This window comes from Emydura macquarii, unplaced genomic scaffold, assembly GCF_026122565.2.
Source record: "Emydura macquarii macquarii isolate MOO-44397 ecotype Brisbane River unplaced genomic scaffold, CSIRO-AGI_Emac_v2 contig_3345, whole genome shotgun sequence".
Classification (NCBI taxonomy): domain Eukaryota; kingdom Metazoa; phylum Chordata; order Testudines; family Chelidae; genus Emydura; species Emydura macquarii.
The window spans coordinates 5,891,457-5,918,820 of record NW_027133482.1 but is presented as its reverse complement, the minus strand read 5'-3'; the positions used below and the strand labels follow the sequence as shown (position 1 = coordinate 5,918,820).

Genomic DNA, 27,364 nt, shown 5'->3' with positions numbered 1-27,364 from the left:
AACCCTTCTTGTTACCTTTCACGTCCCTTGCTAGCTGCAACTCCAGTTGCGCTTTGGCCTTTCTGCTTTCACTGCTGCATGCTTGAACAGTATTTTTATATTCCCCCCCCCCATGTCATCTGACCAAGCTTCCACTTCTTGTAAACTTCTTTTTTGTGTTTAAGGTCACTGAAGATTTCTTTGTCAAACGAAGCTGGTCACCTGCCATGTTTGCTATTCTTTCTGTACATCGGGATGGTTTGTTCCTGTGCCCTCAATAAGGTTTCTTTAAAATACAGCCAGCTCTCATGGACTCTTTTTCTCCTCGTATTAGCTTCCCAGAGGATTCTGCCCATCAGCTCTCTGAGGGAGTCAGTCTGCTTTTCTGAAGTCCAGGGTCTGTATTCTGCTGTTCTCCTTTCTTCCTTTTGTCAGGATCCTGAACTCTACCATCTCATGGTCACTGCTGCCCAGGTTACTGCCCACTTCTACTTCCCCTACCAATTCTTCCCTGTTTGTTAGCAGCAGGGCAAGAGGAGCATGGCCCTGGTAGGTTCCTCCAGCATTTGCACCAGGAAGTTGTCCGCAACTTTTTTGAGCTGGGAGCCCTGCAGTGACTTGCATCCCATTCTAGTAACTCTTCTCTAAGAGTACGTCTACATTAATACATTTTATACCCATTTTTCAGTAGTAGTCCATGTGCCTTGGTGCTATGAATGGTATACGCTCTACTGTCAACCATGCAGGATTTGATAATGCAGTGGTAAAAATGTCTGCTCCCAGACACCATTGGGAATGCTGGTGCAGCAGCTCTTCTGTTGAAAAACAGGTTAAAATGGTCATGTAGATGAGGCTTGACTGACTGAAAGAGGAACACTTACCATGCTATAGAAGGATCTTAGTCTGTCCCTTTTTTTTAGAAAGAAAATCCTTATACTGCAGGAACTTGTGGGTGGGAGAGGAATAGTCCTGGAAGATAGTCCTGGGAATTGAAGTAATCAGATTGGAAATTGGAAGGAGTACATTGGAAATGATGATTATATGAAATACCAGAGGGAACTGGGGAAATTCCGAGCAAGTGGTTAGGTCATTTGTTAGGGAAGAGAATGTATCTCTTTGTCTGCCATTCTACTTAATGCTAGTTGGATTGCTAGCTAAAAGAGACTTGGAAACAGAATGGCTTCTTTACATCCCTTCCTGAAAATGAGTGATTATTTTCCTCATCTGGGACCAGAAAAGTGATGTGTGTTTGAAGGTTAATTTCTTTCCCTTTCATTTCCACAAATTAATCAATTTAAACTCCATTTTTTAGCTACAAATATTCAGCCTAGGTACATTTTATTCTAAGAGTAGAAAAAATGGACACAGGATGCTGCTATTTGGAAATATAGTTTATGAAAATAAATTATTTGTATTTTACTGTAGGTTACACTCTTTAAGTGTACTTTGTTATACATACACTTCTCCAGTCAACTATGGCAGTTGTTGTGTCTGAAATATTTTTGATCCGGAACCAGTCTCAAGAGGAGTCTTTTTCTTACTTAAAAAAAAAAAAAAATTCTCAATATATTTTGGCAAAACAAGTGTTACTAGAAATGCAAGGGCATTGTAATAGTAAAGTATAAGTAATACTGTGCACTTTTAATCTTACAAACACTAGTAATGAATCCTCAGAACACCCCCCTGGTGGAGACTGGTTTTACAAAGAGCTATAGTAAGTTATGTTTTGTTTTTATTTTACTGACTTAAATAGAAGTAAACTTTCAAAACCTAAATTTTCTGTTTTCTACTTTGTAACTCATGCTGTTGTTTTGGTGTATGGGTAGTGCCAGAGAAGTGAGGTGCTATTTTCTATTAAGTTTGCTGTGTTACTTAGGCAGACGGGTCTAACTGAGGACAGGGTTAGTTGAATTTCCCTTTTTGTGGCTCTAAAAGAAAAAAGCCATTACAAGCATTTCTCTGCACCATCATAACTTCTGCTGGCATGTGGAGGGAGATAGGTCAGTATTCTAAAATTTCACATGTGACTTTTTTTTAATATGTATAAACTATGGAATGTGTTTGGAAAAAAATATACTTTTACCAGTAACTGTATTCTTGCAACAAGGAACACTTGTGTGTTCAATAGTATGGGACTTCAATTTAATTGATTTTAAAACTGGTTTCTATCCTGTTGCAAAACTAGTTTAACATTAGAATTTTACCATTTTGTAAAAGTTTACATGTTTTTAGTTGCAATATTTAATGCTGGTTTTTAAACCATTATTAAAATGGGATGGAAATTGGCTTTAGGGAAACTTCCATTGGGATTTGAGAACATTCAATACTTCACCAGCTTGAGTCCATAAAACCTGTCTGTATTAGCAAACTGACTCTTGGTACCAATACTTTTCAGCAAAAGGTAGGTCAATTTGCTAGTATAGATTGGGCTTTAATGTCTTTTGCCCCAGTCTTGCAAAGCTTTACTAGTCTTATTTGGCCTACTCATGTACAGTCTTAACTTTAAGCAGACACGGGTTTGCAGATATGGAGTTTTACATTGGTCCTTTAGGCCAGTGTTTTTCAACCTTCTTGATACCAGGGATGGGCTTCCTATACTGTGTCAGGGAGATCTCAGGGACCGGTCATTAAGAAACACTACTTTAGACTACAGTGTCACAGCCATTAATTTCCAGCCAGATGTTCCCAAATGTAAATAAAAAGTGTTTCAGTGTTTATACGTGGTAAAATGCTTTCCATGTGAATTAACTGACAGGGAAAAAAAGTTTATTTCAAACTTTCTGTTTACTGTATATTTTACTGCATTAGTAAGTATGAACATTTTAAAAATCTGTTTTTGAGTTTGAGGCATTATATAATGGCATAAGTCTTAATGACAGTTTTTCATATCTAACATCTTAAAATTGCACATGTTTGCTGAAATTATATAGTTTCTCATTGTCAGATTGAATGTAAGTAACAACACTTTAATCTCTAAAATGTCTTAGGTGATAGCTAATAGTCTTATACATAACTGGCTGTTAAAGTTTTTTTTGAGTTAAGTAATGATGACTGAAACTACTCTTGATGCAAATAAATTAGCTTAATGCATTGTTTCTATGCAACTCCTGCTAAAGACTTCATTTGTATCTGTGTGTGTTGGTTAACAAATTTAATGTGGTCATTAGTGTTTTCTATTTTTAATATAAAATGTAGCGATTTAAGATGAGAGAGTTAAATTAAACATCAGATCTTTTGTTAGTTAAAATTTGCCGGCGATGGAAGACATAATAGAAAAATTTGTTTTATATCAATTTTGGACAAATTTTGGCGTTTTGTAGATTAATCAAGCTTCTGTGGATATCTTTTCCTCCAACAGGATTGGATTCAGCATCAGAATAATCCTGCTCACATTGAGAGCTGCCGTCAGTTACGTCAACAGTAAGGGATTTCTGTTATTTGTGTGTATGTTTATACAGTAGAGGTATGGTAGGAACATATCACTGTCTTATTTCTTTAACTAGCATTATATATATCAGTCACCCTTACTTGTTTTGGGTGATTAGGATAGAGTTTAAACTAACACTAGGTTCTTAGAGTTGTTGCTGCCCCAGGATTTGAGCTGCATAACCTATTGTAATGAAAATAAGTTAGGAACACAGTTGTGAAATCTAATATTAGAGTAGTTCAGGTTGCAAGTTCAACTTGTTGCATTGACTATTTTATTTTTAAAACAGGTATCCTGATTGGAATCCTGAGTCCCACTCTTCAAAGAGGTAACTGACTTTGAGAAATAAGATTATTTTCAATTACTGCAACAGTAAGAAATGAATACAATTATGATTTACTTTGTCTTACTCTAGTTTGCTGCTTGTAAGTAATAGCTGTGGTGCCTTTTATGTTTTTACTGTACGATTATACTAAATGAGGATTTCTTATGCTTTGTCATAGGTTCTCTACACAACAGTAGTAATATGCTATTGGGGCTATTCTTTCTGAGAAAAATACAAGGCTGAGGGGGACAGTCCCTGGAAAAGCGTGGAGAACTGTACTGTCTTGCTCAAGACTAGATGCCTTTCTGGCACATATGCTTTAGTCAAACATAAGTTATTGGGCTCAGTAGATAGGTAATGGCGAGATACTATGGTCTGTCGGTGTTATATGGAAAGTTAAACTAGATTATATGATAGTCTCTTCCGACCTTAAAATCAATGCATACGTGAATTTTGAAGGCACTTTATTTGAAAACAGACTGCCATCTCTACTTTTTTCTTGCTGGATTCATTCTATTTATATCTCCTCCTAATCAGAATACTCTGTTGTTCAGAATTATGTAGGAGTATATTTTAGTTTTCTTGTGTATAAATCAGGAAAGAGATGGATAATTTTCTGTTTCCCAAAGTTGGCCTATGACTTTCAAGCAAGAGGATAGCAATTTAGGTGAAAGTGATCATGAAATGATCGTTTTTTGTCTTTGGTGGGGTTACTGGCCTAGTGGATAGAGGAGAAGCAATAGATGTGATATATCTTGATTTTAGGAAGGCTTTTGACATAGTTCTACATGACATTCTTAAAAGCAAGTTAGGGAAATGTGGTCTAGATGAAATTACTATATGCTGGGTGCTCATCTGGTTGGAAGACCATACTCAGAGTAATTATCAGTGGTTCACTATTAAGCTGGGAGGATGTAGTTAATGGGTTCTCAGAGAGGTCAGTCCTGGGTCTGAGACTAGTCAATATTTTCATTAATGACTTGGATTATAGAGTGGAGAGGATGCTTATAAAATTTGTGGATGACACCAAGATGGGAGGGTTGCGAGCATTTTGGAGGACAGGTTTAGAATTCAGAATGACTTTGACAAATTGGAGAATTTATCAGAATTTAGCAATATGAAACTCAATAAAGACAAGGGCAAAATACTTGATTTAGGAAGGAAAAATCAAATGCACAACTACAAAATAGGGATTAACTGGCTAGGTGGTAATACTTTTTGGATTTTGCCAAAAAATATCGGGGGGTGATAGTGGATCACAAATTGAATATGAGGCAAGAATGTGATGCATTTGCAAAAATGGCTAATATCGTTCTGGGGTATATTAACAGGAGTGTTGTATGTAGCACATGGGAGTTATTTGTCCAGCTCCACTTGGCACTGGTAAAGCCTTAGCTGGAGCAGTGTGTCCAGTTTGGGGGCCACATCTTTCCATTTAGTTCTTTTAAACCTTTCCTCACAGGTCAGGTTTTCCAAATCTTTTATCATTTGTTGCTCTCCTTTGACCTCTCTCCAGTTTATCCACATCATAGCAACAAATAAGAGATTGGAAAACCTGACCTGTGAGGAAAGGTTAAAAAAAACTGGGCATGTTTTAGTCTTGTGAAAAGAATTCTGAGGGGGGACCTGAAAACAGTCTTCAAATATGTTATGGACTGTTATAAAAAGGAGTGTGATCATTTGTTTTCCATGTCCACTGAAGGAAGAACAAGTAATAATTGGCTTAATCTGCAGCAAGTGAGATTTAGGTTAGATATTAGGAAAATCTTTCTAATTATAAGGGTAGTTAAGATCTGGAATAAGATTTCAAGAGGGGTTGTAGATCCCTATGGTTGGAGGTTTTTAAGAACAGATTGGACATGATTATTATTAAACTTATTAAACTATTATTAAACTTTCAGGGATGGTCTAGGTTTACTTGGTCCAGCTTCAGCACAGGGAGCTGGACTTGAGGATCTCTCGAAGTCCCTTCCAGCCTTATGTTTCTATGATTCTGTATCTCCTGGGAAGCTCCTTGTTAGAAGGCTGAAAATATGAGCACAAAAAATACTTGGAACAAATCTAATGCACAAACACCTTTTTAAATGTATTAGTGGTTTTGTCTGAGAATATATATGGGCTGACTAAGTTTTGAAATATTGAGTGAAGAGACACTATTATGTTAAAACTTCAAGTGGATTTTTAGTTGTTGCTAATTATTATTTTCGAGCGCTGATACTGTGCTCCGTACATTACAGAACGAAGAGAATTCACAAAGAATCTTTTCTAACAAACAAAGCAAACATTATATAGCAATCCTTGGAGTGAGGGATCTAGTAGGCTTAAGAGTGTGTAAAGTTTTATTTTTTTGTGTAGTGGAGGTTTCTTGAATCCCTGTATTATGGTAACACTGTCCAGCTGAGAGAAATTGGGTGTAGCTTGTTATAAAGCCTGTCAGTCAGACCCAGAGCTGCTGGCAATTTTCCCTGGGCCTGGATGCATTTCTTGTGCATTGTTCCCAGGCCTGTAGTAGTTACTGGAGCGTCCATCCACATAGCAGTGTTATGTTTCTACTTAACTATTGTGATGGGTCTATGTAATACGAAAACTTTTTGTTTTTAATTGAAATATGAGTAACACGATTTGATTTACAGGCTGCCTTTCTCTAATTTCAAATTCCACTAAGATGAAATTTAGTACACAGCCCCACACTGCAATGACAACTCCTTTACCTTTCTCTCCCAACTACATTGCCTTCCCACTATTCCAGTCCTTCTCCTTGATTTACTACTTCCTCATCTATTTCTACAAGGTTTGACATAGGAGTTGCTGGTAAAATTCTACTGTTCATGTTATGCAGCAAGTCAGACTAAATTATTATGGTCTCTTCTGATCTTAGAACCTCTATGAATCTTCAGTCACCTTGCAATTTTTAGACGCAGGTCAGTCCCTCCTTGACATCGTGTTCTTCCTTAGCTTTTGTGGCCTGGCCTATCAAGGTTCTCCTACCTTTGACTGCTTTTATCATCTCCTCAGGTGGTCCCTCTTCTTTCCATTGTCCTCCCTACATACTTTCTATCTGGGCAACTGTTCACCCAAATTTAGGTAGCATCTATTTGCAGCTGTCTAATGCAGGGGTGTCAAACTCGCTGCTGGTGACGGGCCAAATTCTCATAAACTGCACTTCACAGGGGCCATGCAGTACCCTCCACTGAAAAATTTGGGCCATCTTCCCCTTTTCGGTGGCGCGGCATCAGCCCTTTTCGGCAGTGGGATTTCGCGAGGGACCATGTTGTCGGACTGAGTGCATTGCCACTTTAAGAGATTTCTCTGCATCCAGCATCAGCACTTTAAAACATTTCATGGACTCTTAAACCGGCAATGCCGTAGGCAGAGAAATCTCTTAAAGTGGCAATGCCCTCACTTTGGGTGGCAGCACGTTTAAAAAAAACCAGCCGGACGCGGGCCGTATGTTTGATAGCTCTGGTCTAATGTTTACTTAAATCCTGGCCTGTCTTCTTTGTTTATTCCCATGTATCTGACCGTTTTGCAGGCATATTGTCTTGGATTGCCCATCACCAAACTCAATTTCAAAATAGTTAAAACATAATTATTCTTCATGCTGGGCCTTTTTTTTTTTTCCTCTTTCCATTGTTGACAACACCACATCCTCCCCTATCTCTTACGTTCAAAACTTTGGGGCTTGTGACCAGGTGCTTTGGATGGACCACGCTGAGAATGCCACACTTAAGGCAGTCTGCAGGAAACAGGGCAGACGATCCCCCAAAACTGGTGGTTTATTCTATAACTAGATTCACCAAATCAGTATTGAAAGAGCTTCTATAGTACCAGGATGGACTGGTTAACAAGAAGCCAAACACACTCCCCTTTAGGCATTCCAGCCCTTGGTTCCCATCCAGACAAATTGGTCCAATATAGTGAGAGGTTACTGAAAACCCAGTTCACTGTATGTGAGCTTATACTAATCCCAAGGGATCAGACACTTACCCCCAGGTCAGTATGTATCTCAGGTCTTACCCAAATATCACGCTGTCAGCCCATCTTTAGTAAACTAACTAAAGATTTTATTAATAAAAGAAAAGTTATTGAATGGTTAAATCATATACATACAAGTAAATTTCAATGTTCAGAGATCAGGAACATAGCAGTGATGGAATAGATTGCTGGCTTGCAAAAGTCTCTCTGGTAACTTCCAAAAGATTAGAAGGTCCTCAGTCCATAGTTGAAAATACTCCTTTTAGTTGTAAATCCACATTCCAGAGAATTGGAGCAGGAATGAGGCAAAGTGGAGATGTCTCAGATGTCTTTTATATCATCTGCCACATGCATGGAAATTTACTGTCCCAAACAAAGCCCATAGCCCCTGTGTATGGAAAGTTACTGACAAAGATGGAGTCTGAGGTTACATGTCCATATGACATGCCATTGTCTCCTCGCTGTCTGAGGCATCCTCAGGAAAGGCCTGCTGGGTGGGTGTGACAGTGAGGTATAACCTGGAACTGGGGTACCGCTGTGCCCCCTTAACACTCCAGCATCGCCTGTCTCTCCTAATGCTTTGCTATTGTCAAGCAGCAAACCCCTCCATTCACTGTTATCACCTAGCACAACAGCATGTGGAGCCTCACACCCAGCTAAATTGCATCAGTGCTTCCTGAGCCAATCATGAATCTCACAGAAAAAGGTACCAGCCAGTTTCCCCCAACTCACCTGCTTTGCACCCCAAAATGTACAGTCTTGCCCTGGGCAGAAGTCTGACCAGTGTAAGTTTATTACCCAGTCCACCCCTCCCTCGATATGGAGGGGACACACACAAGCCTTTGTAAACTGAGCTGAGATTTCCCAAGCACTTCAACCAAAACGCACAGTTTCAGGGAAAATGTAAAGAGATTTATTAATTACAGAAAAATAGATTTTAAGTGATAAGTGGTGAGCATAAAAGGTCTGACATAGTTACGAAAGTAATAAAAAGATAAGCGTACAATCTAAATTTTAAACCTTATTACACTACACAATATTTAGATCAAGCAGTTTTCTGACCCCGCTGGATGTTACAGTTCTTAGTACACAGGCTTCTTCCCTTAAGCCTGGAACCAGTCTCCTCAGTTGAAGTCTTTGTCTTCTCAACATCCTTGATGCTTCCAGCATAGATGGGGGAAGAGAGTGGGCAAGGCATGATGCCACTTCCCCTTATTTTATACCCTTAGTCCATGTGCCTGGAAAATAATAGCCCAGACGTGTCCTGGTGGGCTTTGCTGAGTCAGAGGGTTGAGCAGTCCGCTGGTGTGGTCTTGTGAAGCTGAGTCCTAGAGTTGCAGTCCCCATTGCTTGGTTCTTGCACGACTGTCATTTAATTGTAAATCCCTTGATTACAACTCCCTTGCTGATTGATGGTCGTTGAACGCCTCCTGGGAGTGGTTCATTTCCTTTGTGCATCTCTTGCAAACTTTTACAACATATTTCAGTAACAATCATACATCAAAATCTTATAACTTGATATCCACTGATGATACACATGTTTTGACAGAACAATGGGTTTCAGCAGATTGATCTTTCATAAGATACCTAACATGGCACACTTATATGAAATATATTGTAATTATACAACATGGGTGAATATGGGGGTTCCAGGGTGCTGTTTTAAGGTACAGAGTGCCTCAGCAGACTGAGTTTCTTCAGTGGCCCATTGTGAGAGTGCAGTGTCCTTATTGGGCCATCAACACATAACTGGCTATTCCAGATGTAAATCTGTCGGGGGGATGTCATCCAGGCATACAACACAAGTTTGAGATAGATACATCACCAATATTCATAACATAAGATACATACATATAAACAGGATAATCATACTTACCAATAGAAAAAAAATTATGAATTGCTACATTACATGACATATTTTGTACAAGATTTTTGGTAATTGTGTAACTGTGGTAACAGTGACATAAATGGTCATCTTTCTTATACACCGCATCACAGGGGTCTCCTTCTCTCTTCAAATCTTGTCACCTGTATTCTAATCACATCTTTTCAACTCAATTCCTAGTACTTAAATTCTGTTAAGGAACTTGTGTTACTGGAGTTTGAAGCACATCTACTTATCTTCAGTTTTAGTTCTATTTTCACAAGTATGTTTCAAGTTCAACAGACTGTTAAATTGAATTGATCCTTTTCAGATTAGATAAGGAACTACTTCAGGTAACCTGGTCATCTACCTTTGTTTCACAGAAATGCAGGCGACAGAAAAGAAAATCAGACCCCAAAGAGACGTTCCAACTCTGCTAGTCCTCCTGGTCCTAGGCATTCAAGAGGATCAGGCTCTGGTCACACTGTTCGCCGGTCCCGATCTCGATCCCGATCCAGGAGTCCTGGTCGTTTCAGGCTAGCTAGACCAAGAAGTCGAAGTCCAAGACCGATGCGTCGTCCTAGTCCTAGACACCGATCTAGATCACCACAACGATCTAGAAATCCTCTGAGGTCTAGTCCACGACCCCAAAGATCTGCTAGCAATGAATGGGCATCAAGGAGGACAACTAGATCTCCAGGTAAGGAGATGGAAATTAAAGGGCAAGCTATCAACCTGAAACTTGGATAGTTTTCAGGAACTTTACGTGTCCTGGAACCCACCTGCCAATTATTTGTAGTTTGTCACTCTTCTGTTTTTTAACATAACTCCCTCTTGCTTTGTGAGAAACACAAACAGAAGAAACTGACTCTACAGGAGAAACAGTGAAACACACGGTTCATTAAATGCTGTCAAATGCCTTGGATAACACTGGAGGAAAAACATAATAATTTTAAGTGTTACTTAGCAATAGAAGTGGTAAATTTTCAGACATGTATGATCTGTTTACTGATGCTGTCTCTTGAGTCGTGAACTGAACCACATTTTTACAATTTCATACTTCAGGTTTCTTTTTCTCCTGCAAAGTTTTTTTTTTTTTTTAAACTCAGCAACACCTAAACCAGTGTGGAATGTCATCCCTGTATCATTTTAGCTCTTGGTGACATTATCAGCTATTTCAGATTATGTGAGGGGTGTCAAGTTCCCCGCTGCTCATCTCATCTGCAAGATCTGAGACCTATCTTTTTCTAGCAGTATCAGAAATGGGCCGAGAGGATTAGACAGCTTGTTGAGAGAGTATCTTAACTGCACTCCTGCTCAGCTCTTAGATCAGTGAGGCAAGATGGGAGTGAGGGCAGTTTAAGAACCCTCCCTCCTCCAGCACAATAATTGCAAAGCTGCTCTGACAACTGCAGTATAGAAGAGAAGAAAGAGGAACAGAAGGGTACACTGGAAAGGGCAACAAATAGAGGAGAGGGCTGGAGGTAGTGCAGCGGGAGGAGGAGCAGAGTCTCTACTAATTCTTTCACAATTGAAAAAGGTTTTTTTTGTTTTTTTTTTTTTTTTTTTTTTTTTTGAAAGGTGGCTTAGGGAATGATGAGCAGGATGGGATCAAAAAAACCCTAGGATGCTAGCTGGAAGATTTTTAGAAATATAAAGTACCCGTGGACACTTTTGATTCTCTCTTCTTTTTCTCTGCCCCTCACTTTGTTTCACCCAGTGTGAAAGTGCTTACAGCTCTTAAAGAAAAGTTCATGTTGTTTTGGGCAACTGTAATTTTGCTTGTTAAGGGAATATACTGTGTGGCTGATTGAGGCCCAAAATTTTAAGCCTTGTTTACACAAGTTTTTACAAAAAATACTAGTATTTTAATTATTTTTTAAAAAATTCCAATTAAAACAATTTTTTGGGATTGAAGAATTCCCCTGCAATGCGTGCAATCCAAACATTGCAACCTTGTGCTACTGCACACATTTAGGAAAGGAAACTGACTCTTGTCTAGTTCCATTGTCTAGGCTATGAATGTATTTCAGAAAGAGAACAGGCAATGTTGCTGGTAAAAAGTAAAAGTTTGGTTTTGCTACTGCTTTAATTATGTATGGTGATAAAAGGGGGAAAAAATTTATTAAAAAATTAGGTTCCTTTCTAGCTTTTCACCTTTTTTACATAACTTGCAAAAGTTTAAAGGAAAATTATCAGATTTGTTTAGATAAAGCAATTCCTTACAGCTCCAATTCTGCTTGGGAAATTGACACACACATGTAATCTATTACAGAGAAATTGTTTTTCTTTTCCCCAGACAAAAAGGCAGCCTTAGAGGCTGTAGTAAAAAGTTTGGGAGCCAGTTTTGTTGCAGAGTTCAATAAACAGAAATCTCTTCAAGCAGCTGGACAAGGGTCCTCAGGGATAGGAAAAGCATCACCTACACGAGGGATTTCGGGGGTAGGGAAGATACCTGGAACTATGAAAAAGCCAATAAGTGCTACAGGTCATCAAAAGACTTTGAAGAAAGATTTGTCATCTGTCCCTGGCTCAGCTGCTTCTAAAATGAAATTTCCTGGACCTGCTAATCTACAAGAAAAGAAAGGGATGGATTTTGATGGCAAAGGAATATCTGCAAAGGAAACCAATGTTCCTCGTCCTGCTCCTTATAACAGGGTCAGTGTTCTAGTATTTACCATTGTGGCTTTGAGAATTTGGTTAATACATCTCATCTCGAGGGAAATAATTTAGAAAAAGGTGTAACTATTCCCTTTAAACGGATGGTTTGCTGGCTCTCTATAGTAAAGATTATAGTCTAAATGTAGCAATTTACAAATTGCTAGTAAGTCTGATAAGCAGTACTGTGACATGCTGTATTGAAAGCTGAAAATTTTTCAGGAGATGCATATAGATCGTTCTGACCTCTGACTTTGACAGCTTTCCTAGCATGAATTCACTTTTTTGGTGGTCTTAGAAATAACAATGCACTGTTGACCAATTAATAGGCATTTTTGTGGTGCCCGTTTCAGTACTATCTGATCCATAGTCCTTATTCATTCATTCATTTATGTATTTATTAACAGTAATGTGTAATACAGTAGTGTCTGGAGGCCCCAGCTGAGACTGGGGTCCCACTATGCTAAGTTGTATATATACACATTGTAAGAGACCGACATTGTCCAGAGCAACTTACAACCTAAATAGACAAGACAGACAAAGAGTGGGAAACAGTAAGTAGTAGTATCTCTCTTTTACAGATAAAGAGCTAAAGCACAGAGACCTTAGATTATTTGCCCATGAACCCATTGGAATCCTGTTGCAAAGATGGGAATTGAACCCACATCTAGATCCCAGTTGAATTATTTAACCACATAACTTCTGTTCTCATAAATTTGCTGATAGGTACCTTAAATCATCCATAAACCAGTATGTGGTGGCTGCAGAATTTATTTGCCACTAGTTTACCATTTAGTTGTGAAGGATGCAACCAGTCATGCTGCTGGAAGCAGGTAATTTCTAGTCACTAAGTGTACAACAAAAAGAACATTAATCTTTCTAAACAGGATACATGTAAATTAAATAGACAATATCCAAATGAAACTAAATGACATTTGTGAATCTGTGGAGCTCCTTACATGTAAGACCAAACAACTTAAAGGGATTTTAAAACTTTAACACTTTTTGAAAACTAATAGTCCTAATGTTCACAGTAGGTCATGGTTTTAATGTTACATTATACTGTGGTCATACATTGTGTTTTACAAATAAATTAAATACTTTTAGGCGGTTTTACAGTCTACCCCAGTATTAAAAAACAAAACTGCCAAAAGTTAACTTACCAGTCTAAAACTTGGAACAATTTTCGTTCAAAGGTTTTTTCTTTTAATGTGTGTGGCTTAGAAAATTGTTTTTTTATTTACAGCTGTTGAGAGAGAAACTTTTGAGTTGTGGCACAGTTCTCCATATATCGGATTTGCCAGATGATGGCTTTTCAGATCAAGATATTAAAAAAATTGTTCAGCCGTTTGGTAAAGTTAGTGACCTCCTGGTGCTTCGCTCTAGAAATGAGGTAAGCTATATTCTAAGGTGCCTATTGATATGTGACACATATATGCTGTCCGTATAGTGCCTTAAATGAACATGGCTCTGAACATTGTGGAAAAAATATGCCAAACAATTAAAACCTATCAATTCTCTTATCCCAAAGTGCTTATAGTCTAAGGCCACCCTAACCAGTTTCAGCCATTAAAGATGCCATAAGCTTTCTTGCAAGAGCCAGGCATATTAGCTCTGTCCATGTCAAAATAAGTCTTGGTTGTTTTCTGAGATGAGAATTGTTGAATCATCTAGATATTTGATATGTTTTAAAAGAAACTAATCCAGATTTTTTTCAACAAATTTCAGACTTGTGTATATTTTTTCCTTCAGGGTCACATGGTGTAAACAGATCTCCTAAAACAAAATAGAATTTGCTTTCAATATTCAACTATATGGCAAATAATTTAAAACAAACTTGGAATTTATTTTAGGCCTTCCTAGAAATGAACTACAAAGAAGCAGTGATAGCAGCTGTGAAGTACGGTGAAACAGTGCCAGTGCTGGTAAATGGGAAGCGTGTGAAAATAAGCATAGCAGAAAAACCAAAAGCACCTCCTGGCCAGGTAATCAGGATGTTGAAGAATAGGATAATGTTTTATTGTTGCCACCTTAAAATAGCTTTAGAAAATTAATGATTAAAGCTACAGATTTCTTTGGGCAATTAAGGTTGGTATGAATTTCTATCTGTGGAGGAAAAGTAGACTAAAACAAATATAAATGTATTTGATTCCAGCTGTTGCATTTATTTGATTTTTTTGTTTTTGTTTTGTTTTTGTAATTTTGCTTAATTATGGACAGAAGATAGGTATTTGTGCTTAGATGTAATTTTTTACAAGCCCTAAAAGATGTAGTCTATAGTAAAAGGTAGGATGTAGAGAACACAGTATAAAAGCTTTATTTCATATTCTTTCTCTAAATTACAGGTCAAAGTAAGTGTAAAGAAGACTACACTGAACGTAAAAAAACCTGCATTGGGTACAAAGTAAGTGTTGGCATGCATGGTAAATACCAATTTTGCTAGTAATTCTTGGAAATCGTAATGGACAGAAATCCATTTTCTTTCTAATGTTTTCACGTTTGAAGTTTGTTTTTTAAAACCTTATGAAATCCTCATGTCATCTCTGATCCTGTTTCTTTCTCATATTAGAAAAGATGGAAATGGTACTACTACTACTAAGAAGACTAAATCTGCTACTCCAGCTGCGTCTGCAGGTGAATTCAAATCACTCTTCCTCTATCTGCCTTTTCCTTTCCTTTGCTAGCATGGGTTTACTTTTATTTACCCTGATTGTGACAAAGCAGGCCCAGAAGGGAGCTAGAAAACAATTGGTCTGTCCTTGAAATTCCCTCTCTTAATACAACCAAATACCCCTTAAGAAAATAAATAAATCCCTAACTCCTATGCACCAATAGGTTTTAGATCACAAGTTCTTCAAGTGCTGATCCCTATGTGAATTCCAGACGTGGGTGTGCATGCACGCCATGCACCAGAGCCAGAACTGTTTGGAGTATTATCTGTTGACCCGTGTTCATGCCTCGCGTCACTCACATGGTATGTCCAAGGTCTTATGTAGCTGCATGGGTTGACCGCCCCCTCAGTTTCCTCTTAACATCACATGGCTATAGTCAGAACGTTCTTATTCTTCAGAACCCCCCCCCCCCCCCCCCCCCCCATTATATTTTTATTTATTGTTGAAGTCTGTTTGTTAGAAAAACAGTAGTTTCCAAATTCTCCCCTTCCTGGGGCAGTCCACCCTGTTCAGGCGATTATGCCCAAACAAGTCAGGTTCAGGAGCTGCACCACATGCCCGCAATCGTTCTTGGTGAGTGACGAACACCAGTGCTCTCTCTGTTGCTTTGTTGAGACCCATGTCATAGTGTGGTGCTCTATCTGTTGCTCTTTTTCTCTGAGAACCTGCAAGGCGAGAAAATTTTAGACTTAAGAAACACCTCATGGAGGAGGCAATGTGTCCGCATGCGCACCATGTGGTGGCATTGATAGACCCGCTGGCACACCCAGCTGCACCAGTAGTGACCGCGTCTCCAGTCACAACAACGTTGGCAGTACTGGCAGCACTAGCCAAGGCCCATCATGTGCACAAGAAAGCATCACGGGCATAAAGATGGATCCCGAGAGGGACCGCCTCCAAATGCTGTGTTCCCTCTCCAAGCCAACATCAGCTGGGTGAGAAGTCAAACGGATACAGTAGCTCCCGCTCCCAAACAGGCAAAGGCGGATAAGAAAACGAAACGTCTAGACAAGCCTGAGTCTACAACCGCCATGAGTGCTCCACTGGCACCTCAATGTCCACCGACACCACAGAACCGGCAGGACTTCTGCAGCGGCCACTGTACCCCCCGTGCCGTGTACATCAGGTCACATCTCGTCCCTGACTCCACAGCTGAGTGTATGCTTTCGTTGGAGGGACCTTCACACCTGTATGAGGCACCGGGGACTACGTAGCCAATGAGCCACTGCTACTCTACCACTTTTCTGCCATGCAACCACTGGAACTGCCTCAACATCTCCTGTTCCACTGGCCCCATATGCCCCAAGTATTCTGCCTGATCCAATGGCACAACCCTTGCTGGACAACTTGGAGTCTGACTGGTCCTCAGAGCCTGATCTGCACTTCTCCCCAGAACGACAGTACAGTCTGTGCCAGTATCCGTATGCACCTATTCAAGTCCCACCGGAGGAACAATGGTTTAGGTACCTGCCTGGCCCTGCAGCGAGAGTGGATCAGAGGTCCTTTTGGTACGGGTGGGACCCTTATGAATGTGGAACTCTACCATCTTCGGAGTACGCTGAACCTCCCTCGGTGTACAACGGACCATGAAACACCATGGGACCGTCGGTATAGAGGGAACCAACAGAGCCATCCCTCCCTACCAGTGGTGCATCATCACCGGTTGGGGTGATCATCCCACACACACACACACTATCACTGCCCGATGACCATGGCCAATACCAGGATCTATTTAGGAGTATGGCAGCAGCCCTTAATTTAACAGCGGAAGTTGCCAAAGACTCTCAGGATGAATTTCTGACATCCTTCAACCATCAGGTCCAACTCAAGTAGCACTATCCGTTCATAATGCTGTTTTACAACCAGCTCAGTCAATCTGGCATGCCCAAGCTTCCTGCACACCAACACCTAAATGTTCTGAGAAGAGGGTACTTTGTTCTGGCCAAGAACACAGACTTTCTCTTTATGCACCTGCCACCGAACTCACTAGTGGTACAAGCAGCCATTCAATGGGCCAGGCAACAGCACCTCAGGATTATTCCTTCTGACGGAGCCACCAAAAAACTGGACTTCATTGGCTGCAAAGTTTATTCATCTTCTGGCCTTCAGTTGCGCATAGCCAGCTAACCAAGCCATTCTAACAACGTATGACTTTAGGTCATACTCAAAACTGGCAGATTTTCAGGCTTCTCTCCTGGAGGACAAGCAAGCGGAGTTTAAGGCGTTCACTGAGAAAGGCAAACTGGTATCTAAAGTCTCTTTCCAGGCAGCGGTAGACACTGCAGACACGCCGGCATGCTCCCTTGCATTCGGGCTAGTACTTTGAAGAGATTCCTGGTTACAAACTTCTGGTTTTCCTAAGGAGGTCAAAATCACTCTGGAGGACCTCCCTTTCGACAACCAGAAGCTATTAGTGATAAAACAGACAAGAGCCTTCATTCCCTGAAAGAATCTCGAGCAACACTCCGGCCCCCCTCCACCATTTCAAAATTGATTCAGGTATCCATCCCGACCTACCTACCAGCCTTACCAATCTTACCTTTCATGCCAGCAAGACAAATCCTGCCATCACTAATGCTCCCAACACTCCCTCTACTTCTGCTACCTCTACCTTTCATCAGTGTCCTTAAAGATAAACTTTTTGACTTAACACTAGAGAACTGCAAACCCCTTCCCACCCTATCTCCGGTGTTCCTGATTGTGTTTGGAGGTTGTCTTGCTCTATTCGACCACAACTAGAGCTAGATTACCACCAACCAGAGGTTACGCTGGGGATATCTAATAGAATTTCACACCTTCCCACCCATGTCAGTACGCCCATTTGGACCCAACCCAGATACAGCTACTTCACAAGGAATTCATACACTCCTCAGAGAGGCACTATGGAACCATTTCCCCACCACTACCGGAACCATGACTTCCACTCCCCCTACTTCCTCATACCGAAGAAGGGAGGAGCCTTCGACCCATTATGGACCTTCAAGTCCTAAACAAATTCATCTGAAAATTCCATTTCCTTATGGTCCTGCTCCCTCAATTATTCTTTCCCTCTAGCATGGGGTTTGGTTTGCGGCTCTCAATATGAAAGATACTTCCGTGTGAACATCCACCCTGCACACCGTAAATTCCTTCGCTTTACAGTGGAGCAATCCTACTACCCGTTTCGTGTTCTCCACTTTGGGATAGCTATCGCACTTCATGTGTTTATGAACGTCTTCGTTGTTTTGGCAGCATACATGCACCGCTTGGGCCACTCCGTATTCCAGTACATAGACGACTGGCTCTTAGTGGTGTCATCTCGTGACCACTTAACACAATTCAAACTCTGTGGCATGTCCTTGCCAACTCTGGTGTAGGCATCAATGAAGACAAGTCTATCCTAGTACCTACCAAGTAACTCACCTTCATTGGTGACAGATTGGACTCGCGAACAGTTTGTGCCTTTCTTCCAAGGGACCGATTTACTGTTCTCACTACCCTTATCGCTCGACTACGAAGTCATCCGCATCCACACGTTCCCCTCTGCCTTTCACTTCTGGGACACATGGCGGCGTCCACCTCAGTCACCCCGCATGCTTGACTCCGTGTGAGGTGCCTCCAGCAATGGCTGAAAACAGTATACAATTCACAGGAGGATCACCTAAACAAGCGAGTCTCCCTACCTCCACCAGTGGTAACCTCTTTGTCAGGGTGGTGTGACCCAAACAAGGTCATGCAAGGTGTCCCCTTCCACCAGCAACTCCCAACATCATCCTGATGACATATGCCTCACTTGCAGAATAGGGCACCCACATATGAGGCACAAAACCTCTGGTCCCCCAGGGATGTGAAGATACACATCAGCATCTTAGAACTGAGGGCGGTCCAAAGTGCTTGTAAAATGCCCCTTTCCCTTGTTCAAAACAAACGTGTACAAATCCTCTCAGACAATATGACTGCAGTGGTGTACATAAACAAGGCGGAGCCAAGATCTCTGTCCTTCTGCTGAGAAGTGATCCAGCTGTGGAACTAGTGTCTCCGGCACAACATCGCATTACAAGCAAAACACTTGCCAGTTACGGACAATGTTCTGGCAGACACGTTGAGCCGTTTCTTCCATTACAACTACGAATGGTCGCTCCATGACCCCCACTCTGCACCAGATCTTCCAGCAGTGGAGCACCTATTCGTCACAACTGTAAACAACAACCTTCCCTTTTTCTGTTCAAGGGGAGTGCTTGGACAGAGATTGCAAGGAGATTCCTGTCTCCTTCCATAGACCCCAGACATCCGCTACGCCTTTCCACCTATTCCACTTATTCCTCAGGTTCTCCGCAAAGTGAAAAGAGACTGAGCAACACTCATAGTCATAGCCCCATCCTGGCCCTGCCAGTATTGGTTCACAAACCTCTTCCACCTGTCAACCCACCCTCCAATTCCTCTTCCCCGTTTACTGAACCTATTCACCCACCAGCAGGACCAGATCCAACACCCCGACCCGCAACCACTCCACCTCACAGCCTGGTATTTGGATGGGGCTTGCAAATAGTTAATGCGTGCTCCATACCGGTATGGAATATCCTTACACGTAGCTGACACCCTGAAATTAGAGCCTGCTGCCAAGCTAAATGGACACAGTTCACAAGCTGGGTCTCTAATAACCACCTCACTTTATCAAACATATCCGTACCGACTGTCCTGGATTACCTACTCCACCTTCACCTCAGGCCTTGCCCATTCTTTTATAAGAGTACAGCTGGCAGCTATTAGCGTCTTCCTTCCACCAATAAACGGGATTTCCATATTTAGCCACTCAACCTCTACTTGCTTCTTACGTGGCCTACTGAACACATTCCTTCTGTCAGCAAATCCACCCTGGTCTGGACCTCAACCTAGTCCTTTGCTCTCATAAAAATCACCTTTCGAACCTCTGGCCACTTACCTAACTATCCATGAAGGTAATCTTCCTGGTGGGCGTCACCTCGGCCTGAAGAGTCAGCAGACTGGCTGCTATGATGGTCATCCTTTCACAGTATTCCACAAAGACAGTCTCCTCACTACGACTTCACCCCACATTTCTTCCTAAGATGGCCACACTGTTCCTTGTCAACCAGGTCATCCATCTCCCTGTCTTTTATCTGAAGCCACACTCCTCCAACTGAGAGCGCACTCTGTGCTCGCTCGATGTCTGTCGCGTGCTAGCCTTCTACCTCCATCGTACCTGCCCCCTCAGGACCTTGCCGAGACTCTTCGTTGCAGTAGCGGAGCACTGCCGAAGCTGCACACTCTCTTCCCGATGCATTTCTAAATGGATCTCCCAATGTATCAGAGTGTTACTACCTTTGCCAGGTCCCACTACCACCAAGCATCAAAGCTCGCTCCACACGTGCACATGCTGATAGTTCTGCCTTCCTTGCCAGTGTCCCATAGCAAGACATTTGCAGGGCTGCAACGTGGGCCTCTATTCACATATTCACTGCATGTTACGCCATAGCCAACTCATCATTGACATGCACCAATAGGCCACACAGTCTTACAAACTTTTACATCTGCTGGCCCCTAGCACCCACCTATTGGTTACTGCTTGCTATGCTATCCACCTCTGAAATCCACATAGGGACCAGCACGCAAAGAAGAAAAAGAGGTTACTTACTGTAACTGATGGTTCTTTGAGATGTGTGGTCCCTATTTGGATTCCAGTCCCATCCCGAGTTCCCTCTGCTGCGGGCTTGATACCTGTTAGTAAAGGAAACTGAGGGGCATTGACCCGCGCAGCCATATAAGACCTTGGACATACCACCTGAGTGACATGAGGTGTACACGTGGGTCAACGGATACTACTCCAAACAATTCTGGCACATGGCATGCATGCGCACCCACCTCTGGAATCCAGATAGGGACCATGCATCTTGAAGTACCATCCATTACAGTAAGTAACCTCCCTTTATGTGCTTTCATCTGTGAAAGGTGAGTATGGTATTTATGGTCATATAAAATCAATGGGTTTTTTTCTATTAGCTTAAATACTACTTATGGGGCTGATCCATTGCTAACTGCCCCCAAGATCCAAACCAGTGCTGCTCAGTTATTCAACTGTCAGGAGGCATTACAGCAAGTGTCTTATACTCCCTTCTAGATCCCAGTGCACTAGCTTTGATCAGTCAGTGTTCCAACACCCTATTGAAAGACTACTGCTAAAACATGAGCTTTATAATTTTTTGCCACCAGGCTTTTATTATGGTTTTAAAGCAAAATAGTCTTCTGATTTAGGATTTGTAACGACACATTTTTCTTGTTACTTCAGCAAAATTAACAAAAGCCGGACAAACCACAACAAAAGCAGTTAAACCTGATGGTAGGTTTTCGATTTTTTTTAATGTACATTTGAAAGTAACTAAACAGCCATACCACCATGTACTGTTATTCCATCAGCTTTCACAAGTTACTGTAAACAGGATCAGGACAAGTCAGTATTTGGACAGGAAATCAGTCAGGTGATTTAATACATGTTGCTTTTGATTCAGTTGGTGGCACTCGCTTTGTCATTATTGAATCCAGTGCTCTAGTGGCGGTTTTTTCAGATAAGGTGTAAAACTGAGGTTCTGATTACCTGTGGTCATTAAAAAATACACTTTTTGTAAGAACAAGGTGTTAACCTCAATGTCCTAGCCTAATTTCAATTCTAGTAATTGCATTTTACTTATTTAACTCCTTCTGAGGTTTCTGTTGGTATTCTTGTCCCCTTCTTGTCTCTGTTGTAGTGGTGTTGTGCACTATTCAATAGCTGCCTTTTTTTACCCCAAAGTTGGCTGCTTTTCAGTCATGGATGAAGTGATTCCTATGAATTGTATACCACTTTGTTTGTAATGTGTTTGGGATCCCTTTAGGATTGAAAGTACTATACAAATGTTTTAATAATATCCACTTATATTCAGAGGTGCTAGAACTATTTCTATAATGGGGTGCTGAAAGTGGAAACGATGTATTTGGTGGTGGTTACTATTTCAAGCCAGGGGGTGCTGGTGCACCCCCAGTACACATAGTTTCAGCACCCCTGCATATATTGAGTTCTTACGTTATAATTATTTTACTTAGGTAAACATGAAGTAACAAAGAAACCAGCGGTGCAAGTAGATATTAAAACTAAGAAAACTTCAGCCACTTCAGGTAAGGCAGATGAGAGTTTTCACTCTTTCAGTGAAAACATATAGAAATTGTTAGAAAGAAAACACAGAAGTGCTTTAAGTTCTGAGTCAGAGTCCCATTACCCCCCCTGAAACCTTCATTGTAATAGATGGCTGATAGGCAAGCTTTCTGACTCCCTTACGTTCCCTTGCATCATGCCCCAGCCTGGTGTTGGTGGAAGTTGTTTTATGATGTCACCAGTGCTTTGGTGCTGTTTGCAGATCCAGGAAGGCATATAACCCTTGGCTACAGGAGCAGGGAGGGAAGTTGGTTTTCAAGAAGCGGGCCATCCTTATACCTACACCAGCATATTTTCACTGGGAAGCTAGAGTAGAACCAGTTATTCCCATAGGGCTTTTCTACCCCATTTCCCCAGATTAATCTAGGGCATTCTGCTGTCACTCTGCCTCTTCCCTCCCCTTCCCTCCTCCAGTTTGGGAAATGCCATTCTAAAGAGTGGCCTGGTCTATACTGCCGCGCTAGGTCTATAGGAGGTATGTAAGTTACGTACCGTAGAATGCATATCTCCTGTCGACTTACTATCTTTGACTTACCACGGCATCTCCACTGGGCTGCGCCAACAGGAGATGCCCTGTGGTCGATGCATCTGTATGCTTTTCATGAGGGTGGATTTATGGCGTTGACTGGAGAGCACTTCCGGGATCAATTAAGCAGGTCTCCACTGCCCGCTCAATCAGTCCCGCAGCATTGATCCGAAAGTGCCGACACTGCTGCGGCAGTGTAAACATACCCAGATTATCTTTCTCATCACCAGCTGTACTTATTTGAGGAGAATAGATACCTAAAATTCTAGGTTCTGATGCTGAACTGAGCTAAAAATAGCATCCGTCATTGCCAGGAATTGGCATATTTCTGAATAAAGTGCATATAATTAAAGGAAGAGCATGTTTTTCAAATTGACTTAAGCATCAGAAAATTGTGGTGGTTAACAACAACTGAATGCCATCTATGTGCTTGGTACTGTAAAAACAGAGAGAGAGGCCTGTTCTTTGAGTAGTGTCCCCTATGGGCACTCCACTTCAGGTGCTCATATGCCTCTTCAGCCCTTGATGAGAGATTTTTCCATTGGCAGGGCCCATTTGGCCCGCACATGCACCCTATGCCTCCTCACGTTGCACACTGAGGCTATATAGGAATGCGCAGACGAACTGCTGCCAGTTCCTTCTCCATTGCCTTTGCTGAGATAGAGCTCTAGTTTGCCTACCATGAGCATAGAATCATAGAGTTGGAAAGGACCTGAGGAGGTATCTAGTCCAACCCCCTGCTCAAAGCAGGACTAACCTCAGCTAAATAATCCCAGCAAGGGTTTTGTCAAGCCACAGCATGCCTCGGCTGTGTTGTATTCATCTGATTGTTGTTTGGTAAGATTAGATGTTATAGTTAGTTAGCTGGTAAGTATTATTAGTGAGAGGATAATATTTTTCTCCTCTGTTTCTCCTTGGGAAAACTTGTCTTCCTGGTAGGGAATGCCTGGCTTGCCAGGCTTCAAATGCTTCCTGTGTGATGACCACACTTAATGTTCCGTTGCTTGGAGGAATCCCTTGTATCCCAGAAGTGCAATTTCTGCCTAGCCACCAAGTCTAGGCCAAGGAAGAATGGAGATTAAGCTCAGACTGTAAATGTTGGAGTGCTCACTTTGACCAGTGTTTGGATCAGGTCAGGAGACACCCCCCTCCGTACATCTGTTTCTGGACAGATGCAGCACCCTTTCCTTCTTGAAGTGGGGGTCGTTGGAGGCTTCTGAGAAGGCTTCCAAAAAGAGGAGTACAGACTCTCATCTGAAAGAGCCTACTCCAAAAAAGCCAGGGTCCCCTGCAAGATATATGATCTCTGAAGCCTCGACTTCTTGGCTTGATACTATTAGGTCGAAGGACTCCTCCAGTACTGACAAAGCCAGAAAATCCCGGAGCGTGATGGAGAGACAGGGTTCTAACAGGGCTTCAGTACCACTTACCAGGGATATGAAGGGCAAGCATAAGCACTCTGAAACAGTATCGTCAGGCTTAGTCCTGCCGTTTGCACCTACCCATTCGGCATCCTCAGTACCAAGCAAGCAACAGCATCAGATTCCATCAGCACCCACGTTGGTACACTGGCCATCAACAGTACCATTTTGGCTACCGTGTCCTTGGCTACCATGTCCTCAGCTACCACGTCAGTTACGATTCCCTACTTGATGGTGCAAAAGTTTAGATACACAAGGGACTTGTCCATAATGGATGAGCCAGAATCCTGCTCCTCGTAGGTACCTAGTGTCTTTTGATACCATGAACCTCGTTTTTTCCAGGTTGCTACTGTCACCTGGTACTGCAGGGTTCTCCACCTTTTTCTGTGGGGGCCCCTCCATTAGATGATGTTGAGGAGGATGAAGGGGATTTTGAGTTGGTCTCTTCTATTTCAGTCTCCAACATATCATGTCAGGACCCTGTTCTTTGACAGTCTCAAGGAAGATTGCAACTGTCATCAAGGGATGTGGAACCAACCCTGCATGCCACCCAGTTCCCATATGGTTCCTCCCCCACTGGCTGTACTACGATCCCTGGGCTGCTTACTGGCAGCAGTTCTCCAGGGCCCCGATACCATCTCAGAGGGAGATTAGGGTTGTTCATTCCTCTCCTCCCCAACCAATCCCTCCACAGAGGGAGAAATTTTGAGAAACAAGAGGCCAGGACGGATAAAGAGGCCACCCTTCAAACACTCATTTCATCCTTGTTCTCCAGATGAAGCTATTATTCCTCCAACACTTTCCCTGGCTGCTGATTTTTGGCAATTTCAAGACCTCCTATAGATGGTAGCTGACACTCTTCAAATTCCACTTGAAGAAGTCTGGGGTTGCTGTTGGATATACTACATACAGGTCAACATCATCCTCCAGGGTGGCATTACTCGTCAGCAAGGTGCTCCTGGATTCAGCTAAGAGTGTGTGGCAAACATCTGCTACTATTCCAGTAACATGTAAAAGGGCAGTTAAAAAGTATTATATTTCCCCTAAAGACTCTGATTTCTTGTTCTCCCATCCTCCACTTAACTGTCTAATAGTGGATGTGGTAAGTGAACAGCGCAGACAGCACTTCTCCAGGTCTACTTCACTTGAGAAGGACCAAAAGAAACTGGATCTATTTTGACAAAAGTCATGTTTTTCAGCAACCTGGCAGTTCAGGATCGCAAACTATCAGGAGGTAATGGCCAGATACAGTTTCACAAACTATAATAGATTGCCTTTGTTGAACACCTGCCTTAGGAACGTAGGGAGCAGTTCCAGTCCATCATTTCAGAGGGACAGTTACTGTCCAGAACTGCTCTCCAAACATCCTTGGATGCTGCAGACACTGCCACCAGGTCCATCTCCATGGTGGTAGTTATCCTGGCTCCGGCTCCAGCTTTCAGTGTTTCCAAAAGAAATATAGAACACCATTGAGGACCTCCCCTTCCATAGTCATAGGCTTTTCTTGGAGACCACAGATGAGTCCTTGCATACACTGAAGGGCCACTTTATGTTCCGTACAAATAAGACAGTTTAATAGTCACAAACTGTCCAGAGATCTCATCCTGCTTAGTTCTGTGGATTCCATAGATCCACTGAGCCTCCCAGGAAATTTCAGGGAATTTCACTCGCCCTCTACAACCACCTGATCATTTTCTAAGCAGTAATTTTGACATGTTGGTCAAGGGCTCAAATTCTTCCAGATCTCTGGTTTTACAGCTGCACCCATTTGCCCAGCATGCTCCCTTTGGAGACTGCCTTTCCCATTTCCAACATCACTGGAGGTAGATTACTACAGGCAAGTGAGTCGAAGAGGTCATAACGTGCTCTACCATCCATTTTACGCCACTCCCATCCCACTTCCCTATCCTCCTTCAGGGACCCCTCTCACAAACTTGTATTGACACAGGTGGTGAAACCTCTCTTCCTGTTAAGAGCAGTAAAGTTAGTCCCTCCCCCTCATGGGTGCAAGGGGTTTTACTTGAAGTGTTTTCTTGTACCAAGGAAGGACAGAGGGTGGAGATGGATCTTAGATCTAAGACTTCTTAACAAGTTCATAAAGTCTCAAAAGCTCAGGATGGTGACTCTGGCAGTTACAATACCTTCACTGGAGGAGGAGTGGTTTTCAGCTTTCGACCTGTAAGATGTGTGTTTTCATATAAAGGTACACCCTTTCTACAGGAAATATGTACAGTACACTGTTGGTTAGGGTCATTTCCATTACTGAGTGCTGCACTTTAGTGTCTCTTTGGTCATGAGAGTATTTTTCAAGGTCCTGGTGGCAGTCATTGCTTACCTCCAACTGGAGACGATCCTGTTCTTCTTGTTCCTCAATGATTGGCTACTCAAGGGCTGTTCTTACAAAGCAATGTTATCTTCCACCCAGGTGGCCTTTGTTTTGTTCTAGTAGTTGGGTCTTCAGCTAAATGTAAGGAAATCTATGTTAACCCGCATAAAGCAGATACAGTTTAAAGGGCCTTCTTTTGACTAGTCAACAGCCAGGACCTACTTCCCCTTAGACAGATTTGGTACAGACAACTATAAGGAACTGTCTTCAGCTTCCAGGACATATGGCAGCTTGATCATGCAGGGCTATGCCTCTGCTGCTTTCAAGAGTGGCTCAGAACATCCTGTTCCTCTAGTCAGACACACCTTGGAGATGGACAGATGACGGTTCTTCTGCAAGTGAGAAACTCTTTGGATTGATGGAGAGATCAACTCAGTGGTTGTGAAGGCATTCCCTTCTGTCACCCAGATCCATCACTAACTTTAACAACAAACACATTGCTGTTAGGATGGGGAGCTCATCTCAGGACTCTTGGCTCAGGGCAGATGGGTAACTCAGGAAACCAGTCTTCACATCAATCTGTTGCAGCTCAGGGTTGTCAGGAACTCCCTTTCCTACCCCTCATCGGGGTAAATTAATCAGGCTCATGACAGACAATCTATCCTAGATGTTCTACATTAACAAGCAGGGAGGAGCAAGAGCTCCCTCTCTCTGCACCAAAGCCATGAAGCTATGTAACTGGTGCATAGCTCATCAGATCCAAATTTTGGTGGTCTACCTCCCAGGCATTCAGAACATTACTACCGATGTTCTCAGCAGACTCTTGTCACCAGACTGTGAATTGGAGCTAGTCTCTAAGTCCTCCACAACATATTCCAAAGATTGAGTCTGCCAGAGATGGATCTTTGCCACCTGAAACAAGAAGTGCCCTCTTTTCTGCTCAGGAAGAGGGATCTGGGCCGCCACTCTTTGCAGGATGCCTTTCTTCTCTCCTGGAAGAAGGGTCTG

The 27,364-nt window shown here is 42.1% G+C and overlaps 1 protein-coding gene across 4 annotated transcripts in view; it reads left to right on the top strand.

The window, feature by feature from the left end:
• Positions 1-27,364, top strand: part of ZNF638 (zinc finger protein 638) — a 93,677-nt gene that overhangs the window by 19,998 nt on the left and 46,315 nt on the right. For all 4 annotated transcript variants that reach the window (XM_067533548.1, XM_067533546.1, XM_067533547.1 and 1 more), the window contains exons 3-12: positions 3,338-3,399; positions 3,696-3,734; positions 9,954-10,270; positions 11,870-12,228; positions 13,475-13,621; positions 14,082-14,213; positions 14,574-14,632; positions 14,798-14,862; positions 21,184-21,234; positions 21,975-22,046. In XM_067533548.1, the coding sequence (XP_067389649.1) occupies positions 3,338-3,399; positions 3,696-3,734; positions 9,954-10,270; positions 11,870-12,228; positions 13,475-13,621; positions 14,082-14,213; positions 14,574-14,632; positions 14,798-14,862; positions 21,184-21,234; positions 21,975-22,046 (1,303 nt within the window). The remainder of the gene's footprint in view (positions 1-3,337; positions 3,400-3,695; positions 3,735-9,953; positions 10,271-11,869; positions 12,229-13,474; positions 13,622-14,081; positions 14,214-14,573; positions 14,633-14,797; positions 14,863-21,183; positions 21,235-21,974; positions 22,047-27,364) is intronic.